The 23234-nt window shown below is 37.1% G+C and overlaps 5 protein-coding genes across 6 annotated transcripts; 3 read left to right on the forward strand and 2 right to left on the reverse strand.

The window, feature by feature from the left end:
• The first annotated feature begins 1461 nt into the window (after positions 1 to 1461).
• LOC103959805 (quinone oxidoreductase 1) lies at positions 1462 to 3995 on the forward strand. Its single transcript, XM_009372169.3, has 5 exons — positions 1462 to 1787; positions 2389 to 2530; positions 2695 to 2921; positions 3106 to 3363; positions 3512 to 3995. Exons 1-5 carry the CDS (start codon positions 1746 to 1748, stop codon positions 3815 to 3817), a joined length of 975 nt encoding a protein of 324 aa, XP_009370444.2. The 5' UTR covers positions 1462 to 1745; the 3' UTR covers positions 3818 to 3995.
• Positions 3996 to 4475: 480 nt separating this feature from the next.
• LOC103961930 (expansin-B15) lies at positions 4476 to 7458 on the reverse strand. Its single transcript, XM_009374576.3, has 4 exons — positions 7261 to 7458; positions 7040 to 7152; positions 5961 to 6154; positions 4476 to 5854 (listed from the first exon to the last, which is right to left on the reverse strand). Exons 1-4 carry the CDS (start codon positions 7442 to 7444, stop codon positions 5515 to 5517), a joined length of 831 nt encoding a protein of 276 aa, XP_009372851.1. The 5' UTR covers positions 7445 to 7458; the 3' UTR covers positions 4476 to 5514.
• Positions 7459 to 8830: 1372 nt separating this feature from the next.
• Positions 8831 to 10841, reverse strand: LOC103961929 (expansin-B15-like). The gene is made up of 4 exons (XM_009374574.2): positions 10621 to 10841; positions 10400 to 10512; positions 9457 to 9650; positions 8831 to 9350 (listed from the first exon to the last, which is right to left on the reverse strand). The coding sequence occupies exons 1-4, from the start codon at positions 10802 to 10804 to the stop codon at positions 9011 to 9013; spliced, it is 831 nt and encodes a 276-aa protein (XP_009372849.1). The 5' UTR covers positions 10805 to 10841; the 3' UTR covers positions 8831 to 9010.
• Positions 10842 to 15342: 4501 nt separating this feature from the next.
• On the forward strand, positions 15343 to 17208 carry LOC103961928 (hexose carrier protein HEX6). The gene is made up of 2 exons (XM_009374573.3): positions 15343 to 15972; positions 16077 to 17208. The coding sequence occupies exons 1-2, from the start codon at positions 15520 to 15522 to the stop codon at positions 17148 to 17150; spliced, it is 1527 nt and encodes a 508-aa protein (XP_009372848.1). The 5' UTR covers positions 15343 to 15519; the 3' UTR covers positions 17151 to 17208.
• An 863-nt stretch (positions 17209 to 18071) lies between these two features.
• Positions 18072 to 22162, forward strand: LOC103959802 (uncharacterized Rho GTPase-activating protein At5g61530). Of its 2 annotated transcripts, none has more exons than XM_009372166.2 (10): positions 18072 to 18218; positions 18871 to 18984; positions 19075 to 19337; positions 19676 to 19738; positions 19839 to 19857; positions 20492 to 20590; positions 20712 to 20789; positions 20878 to 21122; positions 21237 to 21399; positions 21534 to 22162. In XM_009372166.2, the coding sequence occupies exons 2-10, from the start codon at positions 18924 to 18926 to the stop codon at positions 21671 to 21673; spliced, it is 1131 nt and encodes a 376-aa protein (XP_009370441.1). In that variant the 5' UTR covers positions 18072 to 18218; positions 18871 to 18923; the 3' UTR covers positions 21674 to 22162. The 2 variants fall into 2 exon arrangements, with proteins under 2 accessions (XP_009370441.1, XP_009370439.1); XM_009372164.3 differs by having other exon boundaries at positions 18139 to 18218; positions 18835 to 18984.
• Positions 22163 to 23234: the final 1072 nt, after the last annotated feature.

Here is a 23234-nt window from a genome sequence, read left to right on the forward strand (position 1 = left end):
AAACGTACAACTATGGTCATTTTCGTTAATTTCGTCAGAACTTTCGTTAAACTAGAACATGGTGGAATGACCATTGTTATAATTGGATTGAAGTTAAGAAACCATTTTTCTAATTGGGTTAAAGTTGAGGGACCATTACTCTAATTGAGTTAAAGGTAAGGGATCATTGCTAAGAAAAAAATTATTTTGTTTTTCATATTTGCTCCTTGATTTAGCCTCACGTGTGTGGCACCTGACTCATTTTAACGATAGTTTTGACGGACTTGACGAAAGGACTATAGATGTATGTTTTGAATAGTTAGGGATCAATAATCATGAATTTTTAGTTGACAAGTCATTGCTTTAATTTACTCAAAGTTGAAAGACGTTGCTACAATAAGAGCAAGTCCACCGTTGTGGACTGCTCGGGGGACAATGGACCAAACAGGGCTGGATAGCCCGGCTGCAAGCCTCCAGCGTTGGGAGCTCGAGGGACTGGGCAGGCCCGAGCAACAGGCCCGTGAGGAATCGCCAGCCCGTGAGCCCGAGGTGGACCTGACGCAGGGCTGACGTCAGGCTGGCGTCAGTTTCTTTTTTAATTTTTTTCTGTCAGGCGCGTGCACCTCACCCGCGCGTGGGGGCGCATCAGCAGACAAGTTTCAGACCACAGAGGCCCGCGGAGCAGTCAGCCTCAGTTACCGTTGGGAAGCCACGTGGCTTCCCACGGTGCGTTCGATCTGAACAGCTCTTTAACTTGGACCGTTTGATCTCAACGGTAATAAAAATAAAAAAAAGCTTATTTAATATCAACCGTTCGATCTGAGATCAACGGTCGATATTAAATAGGCTTTATAAATAAATAAATAAAAGAAAAAATAATTTTAAAATTAAGAAAAGTTACCATTGTGACACGTGGCACAATTTGGAGTGTTGGAATTCAAATTTTTTTATATCCAACGGCAGAGATTAATTAGTTGAATAAAAATTAAAAAAAAAATTGTAAAAAATCCGAAAAAAAAAATGTTTTTACTTTTCTATAAATACCTTCTCATTATAATATACCTTACACCACGATTAAAAATCTTATCCGAAATTACAAATAAAATTATTTTGTATTATTTAATAATACTTCGGATAATGACACGTGGCGCAACAAGAACAATTAAAAATCTTATCCGAAATTACAATTAAAATTATTTTGTATTATTTTATAAATAAATAAAATACTAATATTTTATTGTCTATTGCTAGGGCTATTGAAGTGCAACGGTGGAGATGCAAAAGGCAATTACTGTTCACCAGGTGAATAGCATAGTGTATTGCCTGGGGGAAGGTTTCACACGCTGGAGTTGCTCTAAAGGTGAAAGTGATTTTTTAGGCAAAAAAAAATGTCTTTAACGTTAAAAGTAAACAGTACCAATAACATTTAAGACTCTATTTTCTATGTAGTTTAGAGAGTGATTCACATTCTACACAAATGATTGGGCCCAAAAGAATAAACCCGGGCAAGTGGCGTTTCTTCATCTGGCCGCTATCTCAGACTAGATGCTTCCAATTAGATTCCAGAAGCATGGTTTAACTTTACCCATTTCTTAATCACAAGTCCACCGGCCTGTTTCCAGTTGCTGTCAGCTCCAAACTCTACACATTTTCCACAGATTTCCAGCAACAATTTGAGCAATTGTTCAGCTTTTAGGACCCAGAAATCATCAGTAGCGGTAGTAGTTAGAGCAGTCGACACTGAAGTGGCAGCAGCGGCAGTAAAGATGGTCAAAGCCATTCGAGTCCATGAACTTGGCGGTCCTGAGGTCTCTCTCTCTCTATATATATATATGTATATATATATATATATATATATATGAATCGGAATTCTGGGTTGTGCTTTAATTTGTATGATAAAACAGAATTAGTCCAATTTAATTATGAAGCCCGAGTTGTTTATATTGTATTATATATTCGACTCATTGAATTTGAGAGTTGCTTTTATTTTGTTTTATAATTTATTTGGAAGTGATCATGCTGGTTGATTAGAGCCATATCAAGTGTTTTTCTTATATAATCGATCACATAAGCCGACAATTGGACCCGAAAAACGATGTGGGGTTGGTTTGGTAGTGCATTTAAAATGACTGACAGTAATTTTAGAGAAAATATTTTTGGATTTCAAAATCACTTGAAGTGCTTCCTTTGATACTGATTAGTCGATATCCATTTTGTTAAATTTCTGCTTTTTTTTTGTTGTTAGGCAGTATTAATTTATGGTTAACTTCTGTTAGGCAGTATTAATTTATGCTTAACTTCTGTTAGGCAGAATCCGATATCCATTTCGTTAAATTTTTGCTCTGGTTCTTAGTTTATGCCAACACCAATATGGTCATTTTGCTTATGTTTATCATGTAATGATGTTAGGTGTTGAAATGGGAAGATGTGGAAGTAGAGGAGCCAAAGGAGGGTGAGATTCGTGTGAAGAACAAGGCTATCGGGCTTAATTTCATCGATGTATACTTCCGCAAAGGCATTTACAAGGCTCCTACGCTTCCCTACACCCCAGGTTTTGCTTCATTTCTCGCCAATTTTTGGCCTATGTTCTCTTCCGAAATTTGATTTTCTTAACTGTTCCCCACAGATAGATTTATTGTGTGTTTACATCTAAAACTCTATTGGGTGCTGGAAATGGAGTTGTCCTATTTATTTACAAATCAAAACTGACTTCAGGTGTCGAGGCTTGCGGAGTTGTGACGGCTGTGGGACCTGGACTAACAGGCAGGCAAGTTGGAGATATAGTAGCATATGCTGGTCAGCCAATGGGCTCATATGCGGAAGAGCAGATCCTTCCTGCTAACAGAGCTGTGCCTGTTCCTGCTTCCATTGATCCTACAGTCGCAGCATCCCTCTTGCTTAAGGGTATGACAACTCAGTTTCTAGTACGCCGTTGTTTCAAGGTAGTTTTATACATATGTACCCGCATCTGCTCTTTTTAATCTTTCTTGAAATTAAATGTGGCTTTGCAGAATGTTTTTATAGAGCTATCTGTTTCGTACACTTTTCATTGTTCTTGTCAAGGTGAATATTTGTTACTATTAGTACTGGTCAGTGCCAACATATGTAAATGTAGTTGTGATACAGGTTGAACCTGGACACACAGTCCTTGTTCATGCAGCAGCTGGTGGAGTCGGATCCCTTCTATGCCAGTGGGCTAGTGCCCTTGGTGCCACTGTCATTGGAACTGTCTCAACTAAAGAGAAGGCAGCTCAAGCCAAGGAGGATGGATGCCACCATGTCATAATCTATAAGGAAGAGGACTTTGTCGCTCGTGTGAAAGAAATAACATCCGACAATGGGGTTGAAGTTGTTTACGATTCTGTTGGGAAGGATACGTTTGAGGTTAGTTATACATTTCCTATCTCCGTAACCATATGATGATCGATTTAAATGTTGTAAAAGCTCAACTCCTCAACTCCAAAATCGACATCATCTTATAGATAATTAGTGATTTGGACTACGAATTCTTATCTGGAGGCATTGTTTTCAGGGATCACTGGCGGTCTTAAAACTTCGGGGATACATGGTGAGTTTTGGGCAGTCATCAGGCGTGCCTGATCCAGTTTCATTACCGGCTCTTCAAGCGAAATCACTCTTCTTGACAAGGCCTGGCCTCTTTCATTACACCGTTACGCAAGACGAATTGTTAGAGACTGCAGGAGATGTGTTTGCTAATGTTGCATCGGGTGTACTGCGGGTTCGAGTGAATCACACCTACCCGTTATCTGAAGCAGCACGGGCACACGCAGACCTCGAGAACAGGAGAACATCTGGATCTGTTGTGCTTATCCCCTAGCTCTGAAGCGAATGTATACCTGTTGTGGTATGTGTATGTGTGAAAAACCTGCGAATAAGGAACGTAACGTCGTTTTCGGTTCCGAAACTTTGTATGCCTGTTGTGCTAAAGAGACTTGGATGTATTGAACCTTGACAATAAAAAGGGGTGATTTATATGAACAAAACTTGGTACTGTACGAATTGAGAACTTCATTTTTATTCCTTGCTGCATATGGTATGGCAATTTTGAGCTAAAACTTCCGAACATCATTTGTAAACTCTTTTAGGTCCAGTTAAAGAACTGCAGTCGTATTTAAATCTTGACATATTGCATAACAATAAGCTTTTCATTAATATTAATTCTTAGAATCCGATATTCTAAATCACTCTAATATATGGAGACGGAAATTTGAACTTGAATATCAGATCCAATAACATCAAACCAGGCCTCTATTCACCAACCTAGTCCCTTTTCCCTTTCATGCCATCCAAATAGAGATTTTAATTTTGATTTAAAACAATTTTCATTTTCTTTTCCAATTTTTCTTTTTTGTCTTACTCAAGATTGATACAATTTTGGTAAAGTTTGTAAAATCTGTTTCTTTTTCTCTTTTAACACGTGATCCGATTAAATAGACAATTTGACCACACACATTTTTTTTTTTTTACGAAAAATTATCATTGACACTCCAAAATAGTTATCTTGCACTCGTTTTCGTCGAAAAAATGCCAGATGACCAGAGTTTGCACACAACACCCACTGACTGCTGCATGGCGCTTTTCACCAATACCGTCCGATGCGGAGGCCTCCTTTAAATCAACACAGATCACCATCTCCCTCTTCAAATTAATCGCGACTAAAATTAATGTAGACATGCAACACTATCAAATTATGTAATTTATTTGACATTTTCACTTGTCGAAAATTAATTTATTTTTCACCAAATTTGCAATTGTAAAATTTGGGGTTATCTCGTGTAAATCGAACATGCAGCATCGCCTAACTAGGTTTTATTTTTTATTATTTTTTTTTAAATTATTTATTTTATTTATATATATATATATTTTTTTTCCCTTCGTCGTCTTCATGGAAATTAAGAAGATGATACAATAGATCCTCTTTCATAGCTTTCAATTTCGATTCGGGAAATAATATTCTTTTCTCCTTCTGCAAGCTCATTGTTTTTTTTTTTTTTTTTGGTTTCTTAATTCTCTTTAATTTATTCAATATAAATACTAAAAATAAACATAAATGTGTATACGAAGAAAAAAATACGATGAGAAAATTAGTTCCCTTGGTTATGCTTGTAACGTTATGATTAATAAATTTCGATTCGGGAAATAATATTCTTTTCTCCTTTTGCACGCTCATTGTCTTTTTTTATTTCTTAATTCTTTTTAATTTATTCAATATAAATACTAAAAATAAACATAAGTGCGTATACGGAGAAAAAATGTAGTGAGAAAATTAGTTCCCTTGGTTATGCTTGTAACGTTATGATTAATAAGTAGCCGATTGAAGATTTCTTTGTGGACCAACAAGACTGGCAAAATTGACCACATTTTTCTAATTTTATTATAGAGAGATAGAATTGTTATCAGCACTTGGAAATAGTCGTTATACACTCTCAATCCTTTATTTGTTCTATTAGGAAGGAGTGTCGACAACCATTTTGGAGTGCGATAACAACCCATGTTTTAGTACAACCAGATTGGTTAATGAAAATTGACCAAAGATCTATATGTGGCACCGGGTTTCCACCCAACTGGAATTACATCTTTGGCCAACAAAGTCTCATCTGAATATAGAGATGTCAACCTTATCGACAGTGGAGGATGTAATTCTGCCCCGGCATCAAGCTTCCACACTGCACCCCAGGATCGCTGCATGGCTCGCCATTCGCCTCCACCATCCGATGTCGAAGTTTCCTTCACCTCAACGCCGGCAAGATCACCATCTCCGTCTTCGAATTCAATCACAGCCGCCAAGTAGTTTGGGTTTGATCCTTGATCCACGTGGAATGTGAGTGTTTGTCCTGAATAATCACATGCCACACTGGCCATGGGAAAAACGTAGAATACATGCATATCAAAGTCTATGCAAAATCCATATTGTATTTTAATTTTCATCAAATTTGCAAGTGTAAAATTACGGTTTATACCGTGCGAATTGAATCTGCAAAACTCCGGCATCGCGTAGTTTTTCTTGTTGGCCGGGAAGTGCCATAGCGCCGAATGCGGTACCGCTAAGGTCGAAATGTGCCGGTTCGGAGGCGCGAGGCCCTCCGGGGCAAAAGTCGGTAATGACCACCCTCACCGGTTTGCCAGAACAAGATGGATGGTTGGTACATTTTACCTGAAAAAAAAAGTTATTTTCATATTAGTTTTGAATCAATAAGGAAATGTTGTTATGGACAATTTTGTTAACATTGACTTGTCTTCTCCAACTTTGATATGATACGATTCCTCTTAATTGGTAGCTTGTGCTGTTTTCTTTTTGGGCTATGTTGGCTTTTTGGCTTCCACTTCTCATATAGGTTTGTGCCACTTTTTGGTTTGAGAGTGTTTAGGTTTCATGTCCTTGCTTTTTTTTTTTTTTTTTTTGGTATCTTTATTGTTTTGTTTCTAGAGAGGTAATGTTTATGTCCTCTTCTTTTTCATGTATTATGAAGGATTAGATTTATATCTTCTGACTATGTGTAACTTTCTTTTCATTATCAATAAAAAAGTTCTCGTACGGTCGATTTTTTTAAATAAAAAAACAAGAATATTAATTTTGAAGAATATATATGCCTATATATATACGTCCAAACACTGAAGTTTTATTATGTCATAAAATGTCAGTCCTTCACATGAAAGGAATATAAGTTCTACGTGTCTTAGAAAGGAAAAAATTCAAACATAATATGAATTAAGGTGGGATCCGGCTTCTCTGCCCTCTCAGTTCTCATCCACTCTCATCTCTTTCTATTTTGTACGATCACGGTTAAACCACATCAGTATTTTATATTGATTTTTTTATAGAGATAATAAAACAAAAAGCAATAATGATATAAAATGTTGACATGCTTAATCATGACCGCACAAATAAGAGGGGATGAGAGTGTATGAGAACTGGAAGGGCAGAGAAGCCAGGTCCATTAAGGAGAGTTGTGAGTCAGTTAGTCATAAACTAAAGTAATTAAAAAATTGCTTTGTAACAAGATGACAATAATTAATTAGTTTAGAGTATACAGTATACCTGATAGCAAGCTCCACATTCTTTGCCTGATTTGTACAGAGAAGGGCCTATACTAGTAGTCATGGAAGAGAACGGAGCTTGTGACACTAAATTTCCATACCCACAAGCCCCTCCTGCATAAGTTAGCATATCTGTTAAACATCGATTATAATTAAGTAAACAATACCATTATCTGTATACCAAAAATTACAAAACATGTACGCATTGGTCATGCATTATACCGTCACTTCCGGCGCCATCGGGACTGCCATACCAAGTAGCTCCGGCAGGGGACCAATCGGTGGCAGCGGCTGACAAGTTTAAGTGCTTTCGATTAACGGCGAAGCAGATATTAAAGCAGCAAAAAAGAGCGATTAAGTTCAAAAGGGTTGTTAAACCAGGCAATGGCAGATGGAGGGTGGCCATGGCTAAGTGCTTAGCTTGTTTAGAGTGTGCTTTGTAGCGTTACTAGAGTGACGTGGAGTTAAATAGATATTGCCACCGTTACTAGCTTTAGTCGAACGACGTGGGAAGCATGCATGTGTGTGAATATAACTAGGCTGACACACGGCATTCTCGCTGTGAAAACCATGGGCTCCAAGGCTGGTTTTCTGAATCTGTGCGCCCTCGAGTTCCTATAAATTAAGGCTTCTTAGAATTGGCTGAGTTGAAATGAGAGATAACCTCTCAGAGGCCAATGAAGATGAGTGGCAGGGAGAGCGATCTTGCAAACTATGTTCATCTTCTTCATAAAATTAAGAAGACGACATAATACAAGCTCTCTCGCGGATCACTCATTTTTGTTGTTTCTGAGAGTCTCTCCCTTTTCCCTTTCATGCCATCCAAATAGAGATTTTGATTTTGATTTTAAACAATTTTCATTTTCATTTTATTTTCCAATTTTTGTTTTTTGACGTCTTACTCAAGATTGATGCAATTTTGGTAATGTTTGTAAAATCTATTTCTTTTTCTCTTTTAACACGTGATCCGATTAAATAGACAATTTGACCACACCTTTTTTAATATTTTTTACGAAAAATTGTCATTAGCACTCAAAACTTGCACTCGTTTTTGTCAGAAAAGTGCCAGATGACCAGAGTTTGCACACAACACCCATTGACTGCTGCATGGCGCTATTCACCAACACCGTTCGATGTGGAGGCCTCCTTTAAATCAACGTAGACCACCATCTCCCTCTTCAAATTAATCGCAACTAAAATTAATGTAGACATGCAACACTATCAAATTATGTAATTTATTTGACTTTTTCACTTGTCGAAAAGTAATTATTTTTTTTCACCAAATTTGCAATTGTAAAATTTGGGGTTATCTCGCCTAACTAGTTTTTTTTTTTTTTTCTTCGTCGTCTTCATGGAAATTAAGAAGATGATACAATATATCCTCTCTCATGCCTTTCAATTTTGATTCGGGAAATGATATGTTTTTTTCTCCTTCTGCACGCTCATTGTTTTTTTTTTTTTTTAATTTTTTTTAATTTATTCAATATAAATACTAAAAATAAACATAAGTGTGTATACGGAGAAAAAAATACGGTGAGAAAATTAGTTCCCTTGGTTATGCTTGTAACATTATGATTAATAAATTTCGATTCGGGAAATAATATTCTTTTCTCTTTCTGCGTGTTCATTGTTCTTTTTTTTTTGTTTCTTAATTCTCTTTAATTTATTCAATATAAATACTAAAAATAAACATAAGTGCGTATCGGAGAAAAAATGCAGTGAGAAAATTAGTTCCCTTGGTTATGCTTGTAACGTTATGATTAATAAGTAGCCGATTGGAGATTTCTTTGTGGACCGACAAGACCCGCAAAATTGACTGCATTTTTCTAATTTTATTATAGAGATATTGAATTGTTATCAGCACTCGGAAATAGTCGTTACACACTTCTCAATCCTTTCTTCCTTCTATTAGGAAGGAGTGTTGGGATTTTGGAGTGCGATAACAACCCATGTTTTAGTACAACCAGATTGGTTAATGAAAATTGACCAAAGATCTGTAAGTGGCACCGGGTTTCCACCCAACTGGAATTACATCCTTGGCCAACAAAGTCTCATCTGAATACAGAGATGTCAACCTTATCGACAGTGGAGGATGTAATTCTGCCCCGGCATCAAGCTTCCACACTGCACCCCATGATTGCTGCATGGCTCGCCATTCGCCTCCACCGTTCGATGACGAAGTTTCCTTCACCTCAACGCCGGCAAGATCACCATCTCCGTCTTCGAATTCAATCACAGCCGCGAAGTAGTTTGGGTTTGATCCTTGATCCACGTGGAATGCGATTGTTTGTCCTGAATAATCACATGCCACACTGGCCATGGGAAAAACGTAGAATACATGCATATCAGAATCCATGCAAATTCCATATTATATTTTAATTTTCATCAAATTTGCAAGTGTAAAATTATGGTTTATACCGTGCGAATTGAATCTGCAAAACTCCGGCATCGCGTAGTTTTTCTTGTTGGCCGGGAAGTGCCATAGCGCCGAATGCGGTACCGCTAAGGTCGAAATGTGCCGGTTCGGAGGCGCAAGGCCCTCCGGGGCAAAAGTCGGTAATGACCACCCTCACCGGTTTGCCAGAACAAGCTGGATGGTTGGTACATTTTACCTGAAAAAAAAAAGTTATCTTCATATTAGTTTTGAATCAGGAAGGAAATGTTGCTACGGACAATTTTATTAACATTGACTTGTCTTTTCCAACTTCTGATATGACAGGATTCCTCTTAATTTGTAGCTTGTGCTGTTTTCTTTTCGGGCTATGTTGGCTTTTTGGCTTCCACTTCTCATATAGGTTTGTCTCACTTTTTTTTCACCTCAACCTTATGATGTTGCTCAAGTTGTTTTACACGTTTCGACATTTAGGTTTGGTTTTAGAGGGGTTAGGTTTTATGTCCCTTTTTTATTTATTTTTATTTTTATTTTTTATTTTTTTATTGTTTCGTTTCTACAGGGGTAATATTTATGTCTCCTTTTTCATGTATTATGGAGAGTTAGATTTATATCTCCTGACTAGGTGTAACTTTCTTTTCATTATCAATAAAAAAAATTCTTGTACTGTTGATTTTTTGCCCTTCCAGTTTTCATACACTTTCATATCTTTCTATTTTGTGCGGTCACGGTTAAGTCACATAAATATTTTATATTGATTTTTTTTATAGCGATAATAAGACAAAAAACAATAGTGATATAAAATGTTGACGTGATTTAACCATTACCATACAAATAAGAGGGAATGAGAGTTTATGAGAGCTGAGAGGGCAGAGAAGTTGTCAGTCAGTTAGTCATAAACTAAAGTAGTTAAAAAATTGCTTTGTAACAAGATAACAATAATTAATTAGTTTAGAGTATACAGTATACCTGATAGCAAGCTCCACATTCTTTGCCTGATTTGTACAGAGAAGGGCCTATACTAGTAATCATGGAAGAGAACGGAGCTTGTGACACTAAATTTCCATACCCACAAGCCCCTCCTGCATAAGTTAGCATATCTGTTAAACGTCGATTATAATTAAGTAAACAATACCATTATCTGTATACCAAAAATTACAAAACATGTACGCATTGGTCATGCATTATACCGTCACTTCCGGCGCCATCGGGACTGCCATACCAAGTAGCTCCGGCAGGGGACCAATCGGTGGCAGCGGCTGACAAGTTTAAGTGCTTTCGATTAACGGCGAAGCAGATATTAAAGCAGCAAAAAAGAGTGACTAAGTTCAAAAGGGTTGTTAAACCAGGCAATGGCAGATGGAGGGTGACCATGGCTAAGTGCTTAGCTTGTTTAGAGTGTGCTTTGCAGTGTTACAACTTTGGATTTTATAGAGAAAACTCTTGTTCCCTGTTGCCATCAATCCACGTTCATATTTTTTTATTTTATAATTGGTGTTGTAGACTTGTGGTGAAGTAACATGGTTTTTTTTCATACATGGTCGACTAAATTTGTTTGCTACCCAAAAGTTTAGCGGGAGGGGGGGGCTACCCTATCCCAGGGCCGAAGGATACCACACGTCCCTTTGAGGACATACAAAAGGGATCTTAACTGTTTTTTAAATTTTTATAGATCGCTCACCAATAGGAGGTCTTAGCCCTTTTTTTTTCCCTAAATTTGACACATACTAAAGGACAATATTTTGAAATTCTGATCTTTTATTGACAGCAAAAGCATAATTATGGAAATTAACCATAGACTAAACTACATGTTTTTCAACATTGTCTCTTGACAATGTTAACCAGAGTTGATTTTGTTAAAGTACTGCAGGCCAATATTCCACAATCTGGTCTTTTATACTCAGCATTACCTCATATCTGTGATTGGAATTTGCATGTGCTCTAGTCTTTCCCTTAAAAAAGTTTTCTACTTAATTCATCATCATCCACAATATCAGGCACAAACTGGGGATTTAAAGATAATGACACCCCCTAATCCGAATTTTTCAGGTTGATACTTGAAATGACCCAAATACTCAAGTATACATCTGACACCTGAAAGGTGATGAAGCCATAATTGAATGTGAGGTGTATAAGAATAGTTACGTAGGATGTTTTTTCTCTCTGTATAAACAAAACTTACTTAATTTATGCTGCATTGGTACTTTTGCTCAAACACTATATATGCTATGCATTAAGGAATATTCAACTCCGCTCACATGCGCCACTGCCCCACCCCAGCATAAAAATATAAAAACATGATTTTCATTCATGAAAAACTTTCAAGGGGGGATTTTCATAACATAAACCCAGAAACATGGGTTGAGCATGTCTGGTGGTAGTTCAATTTATTGACTTTACTAAGCAAATATTCTTCAAACAAATTACTCTTTTTTCCACAGTCCAAACTGAAGCTCGAGCTCCAAATGTTATATACAATCAAGTTGCAGTTTGTTCTTGACAAATTTGCATGGCTTATTATTTTGGTAATTATATATACCGATAGATGTATTAGGGCTTATCAGCATGCTGTAAAATAATCAACTCGAAAAGAAAGAGTCGGTGGAGAAAGGGCCCTCTTTGATCTTTGGATTTTAACACATTTTTCTAATTTTCTGTTACATCATGCATGCACAGAACGTTCCCATGGATTCAGCCGTTGATGGCGGTTATTGGTCGTTACATCAATCCATGCATGACTCTTGCAATCTTCTGAGATGCCTTTTTCACAACAAAGATTTTAAAAATTAAATATTTCAACGTCAACATTAGGATCTGACAATTTTTTGCACGACTTGTTAATCAGAATAAAATGACAGGTTTCAAGTCAATCTGTTGAAGAGTCAAATTGTTATCGAGTTACTGTCAAGAACTGATTAACATGTTGCTGTAATTTATTACATGACCTATTAAGACGACACGACTCGTTAACGAGTTGAGTCGATATCAGGTCATTTATTAAGAACCCGTAAAAATAATAAGTTTGATACGATACGATCTATTAAGATAGCGGATATAATTTAAAAACAATACGAACACGATAAATACGACTCACTTGCCCAGTTATATACTAATTGGAGATTACGGACCACGTACGTTTCATACAGGTGGACATCATTAAATTCAACTATAATTAATAAGACTAGGGATGCTATAATTTTGTAATCAAGCCCACGGCCTAGTGAGTATGTTAATGCATGGAAGTTTTCCAATAATCTAACTGAGAAGGAAATCTCACCCACCGAATCTAATAATTTTGGGTGTCATGTAGAATGCTATGGAGATGGACGATCCTACTTTACATTATCTTGCCCCTGCTAAAACTTTTGGAAAAAACAGAAGGTGAACAAAATAAGAGCAGAGTGGCAGGAGATTTATTTAGTGTTCGATTTATAGGATTTCGTATTTATAATAGGAATTGCTAATATGATAAATTACTTGGTAAAGATTATTTCTACAAAACATTAATTAAAACTAAAGTTATTTAGTCAGTCAAGGGTAACAATCAGATGGACAATTCGTAATGCTGTTCCAAATCTGTCTATTTGTTTTTGTAGAGTTTTGATGATTAAATGATCTCATATTTTATTTATTTTTTATATAAATGATCTTTATAGAATGATTTTTAATATTAACAATTTCGATTATTTCAAAGTTTCATGAATTGGGCACAAAATATTTTGAGGAGGAATTCCCAAAAAGGCAAAGGAAATTAGGAAAAGACTAATCAAGTTAGTTGGGGCCAATTGAAGCTTTTGGTTTTGTTAAAGAAGACCCAAATTAAATATCATTAGTGTTTGAACTTTTTTATTTCTGCCCTACCTTTTGTTTTTCTTGCAATACCTTTTGAACTTTATATGAGAAAATACTTGGCTCCTTATTTTTTTATCAGACAAATTGCTGTTTGATTTGACTCATAAACTTATGCTTTTTTTATGAAAATTATTATTAATACTCTAAAAATTTAATTTTACACTTTAAACATTGTATATTTAAAAAGAAAAATACTCTTATGAGAGATATAAAATTAAATTTCTTGAGCGTCAATAATGATTTTTTATATTTTATTTTAGAAGGTAAATTTTGCATGAAGTGTTATTTACAAATAAAAAGAAGGGAACTTTAACAAAAAACTCATGGTACTGTTCACTTTAACGAAAAACCACATTTTTACACTAAAAAATCAATCTTGGTATTTTTCGTTTTACCCTTTATTTTGTCCATATCGTTAAAACTTAAAGTTTTCAAACCCTTTTCATTAGCTTTCCTCAAAAAAAAATGAGACCGTTACATGCAAAGAAGCAAACGATGTCATTTTCTACGTGATTGTTTGTTGTTACTGTTTTTGCTGTTGAGAAATGCTAAGGAAACTCTCAAAAGTGGGACTCTCTATAGATTTTCTATCATCTCATATTTTTTAGTATAATATTTTGTAATGTTGGCACGAGAATTGACGTTAAACTGTTAAGAGACAAAGAGACTATCAATATTCCCACTTCGCATTTTGCATCTCTCTTTTCTGTTTGATTGTGGTTCCTATTCTGTTTTATATTTTCTTCTTCTTTGGGCCGTTTAGGCTTGCTTATGGATTTGGATTGTATTTGGCAGTATTTAGCTTCTGCATTTTATAGGCTTTTTAGCCCATATTGGCCCACTACTTGCTAGTTGCTGTTGGGGTGTTTGGGTTTGTTTCCACAGTTTTGCGCCTTGATTCATGTTAATCCACAAATTGATATCCACCTGCGCAGGAGAGACCCTGACGGTCAATCTAGCACCCAGGTTGTGGTGCTATCCTGCTACCATGGGAGGCATTATTTTTGGCTACGATGTTGGAATTTCAGGCCAGTCATCATAATATTCATATATTTGAGACCACCGTGTTGTACTACTAATGAACTCATCATCCCATATATAACACGTGAATTAATAACACTACGTAAACAATCATCAGACTTGAAACGTTTAGCCAAATATTGTTGACAAAATTTATTAGCTAATGCAAGTACTAATCCTGATTAATTCGTGAAGGTGGAGTGAATTCAATGATGGAGCCATTTCAAAAGAAATCCTTCCCGGAGCACTAAGATGAAGGAAGACACCAAAACCAGCAACTACTGCAAATTTGATGGCCAACTTTTTTTTCCACGGTTACAACCTCACTAGACGGCTTTGAAGCCTCCTTCTTTGCCTCTGCACTCACTGGAGCTTGCGGCCGCAAGACTTTGATCCTCATGGCTGGTATACTTACATATTATGTAACACAGGTTTTAGGGTAATGTTCTTCCATTGGCATGGCACGTTATTTTGTGCATGTAAGCGGCATTCTACCTAATCATAATTCTAAATTATCATGATGACAATATAACATTTTATTTGAATTTTGATTTTCGTTGTTTGTCAACTCAAACTCCTCTTCTGAAACTAGTAGTTTCTTCAACTTAACAGAGATTTTCCACAGAATTACCAAAATTGTTGATGGTGGACAATCTCAGAGATTACTTATATCGATTTTAAATTTCAGGAACTAAAGTGAAAAGTTATGTCAATTTCGTAAACCATTTTAACTAAAACCGTAAAAATATAAAAGGTTTTACTCCAATAATTGTGCTTATGTCCCAAATGCTTATTTTATGAGTACATTTTTCTAACTTTTTAGCCTTATCTAAAGAAGTAGTACTCTCTTAACTTTCTTCAGAGTTCAGACAAATGCTTATGGTCCTGCCTGAATTTGTAAAATAATATATAGTGATTGCAACCACTGCCTACATATTCCACACAAAGTCCAAAACCATTTGCTGAATATCCCATAAATTATCCGATGCATATTTCAATGCTGATCTCATTCTCTATATACCAGTCAAGTAAGACTGCCCTTGCACAAGTGGTTGGGCAACAAATTCGTTCCCGTAAATTACAGTAGTTTTGAATATCGTATTGTCGGAAAAGAGTGTAAAACATTCTCTCTTTACACATCCATTTTCTTTTTACAAATTTATTAAACTTTGTACTCTTATCTTCCTATATTTTTGTGAGTGAGGTTGGAAGAAGCAATGGCAGTTGGGTTAGCAGTAGCAGGCGAAGCTGGTCAATACAACGGGAGGATGACGCCGTTCGTCATCCTCTCTTGCATGATGGCAGCCACAGGAGGTGTTATTTTCGGCTACGACATTGGAATTTCGGGCGGCGTGACATCAATGGAGCCATTTCTGAAAAAATTCTTCCCTGAGGTAAACACGAAGATGAAATTGGACACCAAAATCAGCAACTACTGTAAATTCGACAGCGAATTGTTGACCTCCTTCACATCCTCACTCTACATAGCTGGTCTTGTAGCTTCCCTTTTTGCCAGTTTGGTCACGAGGGCCTACGGCCGCAAGCCCTCAATCCTTGCCGGTGGAGCTGCGTTCCTCGCCGGCTCAGCTCTAAACGGTGCAGCTATGAACATCTACATGCTCATCCTCGGCCGTGTGTTGCTTGGAGTTGGTGTTGGTTTTGGAAATCAGGTAGTACATTTTGCCCGCTAACATTAATCATCTAAGCATACCCTTTTCGATGTTTTTCATTTTCCGTGTTACTTGTTGCGTAATCTATGTGTTGTGTTGTGCAGGCTGTTCCTTTGTACCTTTCGGAAATGGCACCACCAAAATACAGAGGAGCAATTAACAATGGCTTCCAATTTAGCGTCGGCATTGGCGCATTATCAGCTAACCTCATCAACTACGGCACTGAGAAGATCAAAGGCGGTTGGGGATGGCGAATCTCCCTAGCCTTGGCTGCAGTCCCCGCCTCAGTGCTAACACTCGGTGCATTTTTCCTTCCGGAAACACCCAACAGCCTAATCCAGCGCAGCGCGGACCACCAAACAGCCAAGCTAATGCTGCAACGCATCAGAGGGGTCGATGATGTCCAAGTGGAACTCGATGATCTGATCAAAGCAAACAACATATCGAAAAACATGAAACACCCTTTCAAGAAAATCCTGGAGAGAAAGTATAGGCCTCAGCTTGTGATGGCAATGGCCATACCATTTTTTCAGCAAGTGACAGGGATCAATGTCATAGCCTTTTATGCCCCAATACTTTTTCGAACAATTGGGTTGGGAGAAAGCGCTTCGCTCTTGTCCTCTGTCATGACTGGCGTGGTTGGTACAATCTCAACATTCGTATCTATGCTTATCGTAGACAAATTCGGGCGAAGAGCGTTGTTTTTAGCTGGGGGGATTCAAATGTTGGTGTCACAAATTATGGTGGGAGGTGTAATGGCAGCTCAGCTTGGTGATCACGGCGGAGTGAGCAAAGGGTATGCCTATTTAGTGCTGGTTTTGATATGCATTTATGTAGCAGGATTCGGGTGGTCGTGGGGACCTCTCGGATGGTTGGTTCCGAGTGAGATTTTCCCCTTGGAAATTCGGTCGGCGGGACAAAGTATCAATGTGGTGGTGAACTTTTTGTTCACTTTCATTGTTGCTCAAACTTTTCTAGCCATGCTCTGCCACTTCAAGGCCGGGATTTTCTTCTTTTTCGGGGGTTGGGGGGTGGTGATGACGTTGTTCGTGTACTTGTTTTTGCCGGAGACGAAGAACGTGCCGATTGAGAAGATGGAGATAGTGTGGCAGGAGCATTGGTTTTGGAGGAGGATTGTGGGGGATTTTAGCAAGGACACCAAGATGGAAGCTCCTTGATGTACTTATAATGATACATGGTTATTTTTTCTAATACATGTTTATGTTTTTTTTTTTTTTTTTTTTTTTTAAGTTCAAAAAAACTAAAGTTTGTTGCTTAAGTCAACCAGTTTAGTGATCCGACCCAACATGACAAAAATCTTAATGGGTCAGGACCGCATATTGAATTAAGTTTAATACTTTATCAAGTGAGTCAGTTAAAACACAATTTGTTTATTCAGTGGATCGGCCTAAACACAGCCCAAGTCCACATAAATCAACTTAAAATTAGTCAGGTTAACCCTTTTGACACCTCTAGTAATACGTAATAATTTCTCGAAGGTTTAGTAAACACAATAAGAGTTTGTTTGGAAGTGTTTTAAAATAATTGAAAACGCTTTAGAGAAAATATTATTAGATTTCAAAACATTTCAAGTGTTTCTTGTTAAATGCACTAGTTATGTGCTTCTTGTAGTGAGTACTTTAAGTGCTTCATTAAAAACGTTTTCGATCAGTTTAAAAGCACTTTCAGACAAAGTAGATGACGTAGTAGAATTTGTTACGTGTGTCACACCTACATCCAAATGTAAAATAATCAATTATTTTTCTATTGTTAGAATATTCAATTATAGTTTTGATAAATATGCAAGTGGCAGACCATATAATAACAGAGTGGGCCCCACTAATATAGGCATGCCACACACTCTTTGATTTAAAAGTTGAAAATTAAGGATTAAGGGCGGGGCCCACTGGGGAGGTTAATGTTAATCACAGTCTTAACTTTAAAGTTTAAGCCAAAACAAAGTGCTAATCTCAGTCTGCGCACGCAACGGTTATGTCAGTTGAAGAACCTAGTCCGCGTATTCACAAATTAGCGCCCACGTGGCGTCATATCATTCGCCCGTCAACCCTACTGGGCCCCACCGATGGCAGACGGGTGTCGCATTTTGGATTCCCAAATTGGACTACTTTCCCTCTCCTACGTCTCTCTCTCTCTGTAAAAAGAAGGGATTTTTCTATTTTTCAATTTTGTTTTTCGCGTTTCAGCTTCTTCGCTTCCAGCTTCCGTGATCAGCAAGCCCCAAAGAGGTAATATCTTCTTGAATTTCACTAGTTAAAATTAGGGTTTTTGTTTGTTTTTAATTATTCGAAACTAATTTTCATTCAACTGTTGCTGTATTAGTACTATTTTTCTTTTCAATTTGTAATTAAAAATTTGATCAAGTTGCGATGGATTTTGATTTGGCCAACTGGGTTTTGAGAATTTGATAAAATTTGATGAAAAAGGAATAATCTTTAGACAGATTACAACAACAACAAAGCCTTGTCCCACTAAGTGGGTCGGAAATCCCAAAACGTCACTGCGCTCGGTTTAGATAGATTACAATGGTAGATAACTGATTATTGGAGCTGATTGGCTTAGTTTGGATTATAAATTTTTAATCTTAAGTTGAATTGTTTTGTATTTGGGAATGATGGGGGGAGGGGATTTGACCTTCTTTCATTTTCTCACCAACCAAACAGTGGACATTGAAACATTTATTGTTTAAGTTGATTGATTGGATTGGAGAAGGGAAACTTTGATGATTTATTGTTTAAGTTGAATTTCGAATTTGTGTTGGTAAATGAATTCAAGAGGCTGCTACCTGTGAAATCAAAGCCGGTTTCTTTCTTATATGTATACCTTAGTTTTTCTTAACGCAAGAGCAAAGCCGTTGCGATCTTGTTCCCTTCAAAACAGGCTAAACTGGTCTTTGCCTTTATAATTTGACTCTGGTATCTGCAACTGCTACAATGCCTTCCGACATCTCACCCCGGTGGAAAGAAAAGACTACCGAGTTCTTTTCTTCCTCAGGTACCTTTTGACTGCACCGTTTTTTCTTGTTTAATCCTTTTATAAGAAAAACATTTGTGTTTGACTGTAGCCAACTGTGTTTTAATGCAGGGGTGAAGATTAAAGAAGCTGGACATTCGGCTGGAACATTTGTTGAAGAGGTCACTAAAGATGCAAAAGTGAATGTTGCTGATGTGGCAGAACGAGTTGGGTCAATGTTCAAAAGTCGATGGGCACTTCTTCAGCAACCAGCTACAAGACATGCTGTTCAGGAACGTCTTATAGTTGCTGCTGCAACAACTGGTACATTTTTTAGGAAGGGCTTATCAGAGACAAAGGAAAAGGTTTCTGTGGGGAAGATAAAAGTTGAAGAGGTAGACTTTCTAGAACTGTGTCTGGGATATATCAGTAGTCACTTTCTTCAAATACTTCATTTTATCACTGCTAAGGGTGTTTTGTAAACACGCCTAGTGATGCAGCTCAAGTACGGAAACTAAATACAAGAGTCTAAAAAGATGAAAATAAAAGTAAAATCTTGCAGGAAATACAGAAGTGAAACTTGAAACTAACTTAGAGTGAACATATTATGCTAATTTTCTGTTTCTTTAACCCTAACGGTGAATGCCATTGACAATCTAATCATGTGCCTAGAGCATGACTTTTAAGTTGGGATCGTAACTGACATATTCGAGATGGTTTTTTTTTCTTTCAGGTGGCAAAGAAGACTGCCCAAAAGAGCAAAACTATATTGAGTGACATTGAAAGATGGCAGAAGGTATGGGATTTATAAAACAGTTGTTACCTTTCTTTTCTTCTTTGTTATACATATTTTAAAAGTCTAATCTTGTTTTTTTTTTTTTTTTTTCAATTTTCAGGGTGTTGCAAGCACTGATGGTAAGTTTCTTGAATTTTCTACTCCCTCCATATACGTTTTTGCCTAACGTTATTACTTGTAATATTTGGAAAAAAAAAAAAAAAATCTGTGAGATTTACAGTGTTAAACTTGATGGAACTGAGATACAGTACTACTGTTAGTTTCGAAGGCTATAGTGTAGATTGTTGATTTTGTGGCTTGTTTGGCTGTCCGGCTGCTTCTTCTTCAATCGCACGTCTGGTTTTTCTCTGGAATCAACAAACAAGGAAATATACAATATTAGTTGTAGGATATGAGATAGTGGGAAGCAGTTAATAGTATACTGGTGGTCGAAGTTGGGATTGAGGAAACTTTGGAAGCTTTGTTTCTTTGACTTCTGATTACATTACACATGACCTTCTGGCACACGGGGTTCCCCCTAAAATTTATTTGTATATGTAGCTGTAAGGTGAAATTTGTAGCGGAGAATTTATTGAAAAGGACTCAGGTTTTTATTAGTTGGCATTATTTGAAACATGGTGAAATGCTGGATCATCTGTATCTCCCTAATTTGGTGGTTTGCGTGTCAAGATTAAACCGTATCAGAATGGTGGTTTCTTTTAATCTTCGGTTAAATGGTGAATGGTGATAGTTACTTAAAATTTTTATTTTCAGTTTTTGGAGTTCCGATTGAAGTTACTGTGCAACGGCAACAATCTAGTAGGCCTATTCCTCAAATTTTGGTCAGATGTGCAGATTATCTCATATCATCAGGTACTCCATAGTCTACACTTCTCTAATTTGTACACTTCTGGTGCATGTATGATACACATATATTACTTTGATTTCCATTTCATGTATGATTAACTTGTTCGTGATTATTTTTGACTTCTAGGACTCAATACACCATATCTGTTTAAAGGCGAGGGAGATAAAAAAGTCATTCAACAACTAGTTTCACTGTACAACCAAGGTATCTGAAGTGTGTATGTTTTCTTTTCATTTATTTCTCTGAAACACAGTTTTCTTAGAACAACACTAATCTAGTGTTGTAATATCAGATTCAAATGCATCATTACCAGAGGGTGTAAGTCCAATTGACGTAGCGTCTCTAGTCAAATGTTACCTAGCTACCCTTCCTGAGCCACTAACCACATTTGAGCTTTATAATGAGATCAAAGGTGCTCGTTCCAGCATACGTGCGATGAGAAACATGCTCAGGAGGCTGCCTACAGTCAACTACACAACCCTAGAATTTGTCACTGCATTACTGCTACGCGTTAGCCAGAAGTCAGTTCTTAACAAGGTAGGAAGCATCCCTTTCTCTCTCTCTCTCTCTCTCTCTCTGTTGTATCCATGGCGGGTTGTTCGTAGCTGAATCTTTGATAAGCTTGTTTAAATAGTTGTTAACTGTACACAGATGAACATCCAAAGTCTCGCAATGGAGATGGCCCCTGTTATAATTTGGCAAAAGGGTAGGACACCAGACCTATATAGGAAATATTGGAATCAACCATCAAAAGGTCCTTCCAGGAAGAACTTGGATCCAGAGCCTACATATTCTGCGTGGGACATGCTTTCCGGTGAGGGGTTCTCCATTACCAACCTATTTCTATTTTATAGCAATTTACGAACTAAACGGGTGTTATATTGTTGGTTTTTCGAAAGAAGTTATTCAGTTCTTTTCCGTGTTACTTTTCCTTTATTGTGGATTCAGATGAAGGTGATGATGTAGATGATTCCATCCCCTTGGATGATGGTGTGCCCATGGACCTTGGCGCTATTGAGGTCGTCCAGTGCCTCATGGAACATCACAATGCAATTTTCACAGATGCTAATGAAACAATCTGGAGATGAAACGAATTCCTTGGGCAGTCCAACTCCAACTCCAACTGACGATGTTTCGAGACTGAAGCCAGATCTGGCTGAGACGATGATTACAAGTACAAGAAGTTATGACCTTTGCCAGTCCTAAGAAAGTTCAAACTTTTTTCCGAGTTGGAGCATGGTAGACCACTTGCAAGGGGAGATGAAGCTACTATCTCATTACATACACTTGCTACTATGAGTGCTTGGTTTGCAGCAGTGAAAAAGCTTGGATTTAATACCGAATTGGACCGTTATGATTGGTTTTGGCATTGTTTTCTTAGTTTGGTTTGAGTTACTGCATCACCATGATTGTGTAAATTCCTTAATAAGATCAGTTAAGACTGAGTTTATGGTGGACTCAGGTTGCAGTACAGACTAGGTCTATGTTGGATTGGCATATTGTATAAAGAAGCGATTTTCATGATGTTCAACAATTAAACAGAATGTTTATTAAAGAAGTTCAAATCTTCGTTTCTAGTGTATCAAACAATCAGTTGTGTCCCAGAATTCATACCAAATAACAGCTACACAAGACTCCCAGAAATTCATTAACTCCAACGAGCTTGTAAGAGTTCGAGATAATCAAGCATCTCGGGTGGGAAATCATCGAAGAAAATGTCAGGAGTCGAAACGTCTTTAAGCCATCACTCACACGCTCACCAACTTGATCCGCCGCAGGAACCATATGTCCGAACAGGCCTGAAAAAACTGGTATGATCTCGCTTTCCTTTGCCACCCAAATGTACGGCATCCGCCGTACTTAGGCCCCTCTTAGCTAGTTACCTTGAGCATTCTCCCCCATTCCAAGAGGTGGGAGATCGCCTGCCCGAGCACGTCCAGCAAGTTCGGAACATTAGTGGTCCCGGTCAATTTCCTGAGCAAAGCATGCACGCAGAAGTCTACAAATTTCATTCTTATAAATAGAAAAAGTAAGTTTTCATTAAAAAAAAAAAAAAAAAAAAAGTGAGAGAGAGATAACTTTACTAGAGAAAGAACCGGAATAGGTGCAATGTATCACACTATTTATTTTTATAACTGTATCTCACAAATGCTGGTAAAGAGAGGGAAGAGATATTGATATTATTACTTCCACTCTTCTATCTTTTGTTTGTAATAAGATTACAAACATACCTCTATATATAGGCGTTTCGACACAATGTTACTGGTACTTTTCATACCAAAATCAAATTTGGATTGCCTTATCATATAATTACTTATGTGGCATTCACACTAAAATTTCACAACACACTCGACTAATTTCCCTTACAATTTTTTGCACAACATGAAACGCAACCAATCAGTATTTGGAATGCATATTTGCACATATAGAGATTTTTCAGTGTAATCAGTACACAAGGTGGTACATCACATGTCATTATACAAATTGTGGGATATATGTATTAAAAAGTTAATAACTTAAAAAATATAATTTCTCACAACTTCTATAAAACACGTGATGTATCATCCCTATTCCCGTCACAATAAAAAAAATTCTTTTACACAATAAAAATTCTCTTGCACAATAGAGCGTGAACACCCTTGAAAAGGA

This window comes from the organism of the source record quoted next, unplaced genomic scaffold (assembly GCF_019419815.1).
Source record: "Pyrus x bretschneideri cultivar Hongxiangsu unplaced genomic scaffold, Pyrus_bretschneideri_v1 Contig4, whole genome shotgun sequence".
Classification (NCBI taxonomy): Eukaryota; Viridiplantae; Streptophyta; class Magnoliopsida; order Rosales; family Rosaceae; genus Pyrus; species Pyrus x bretschneideri.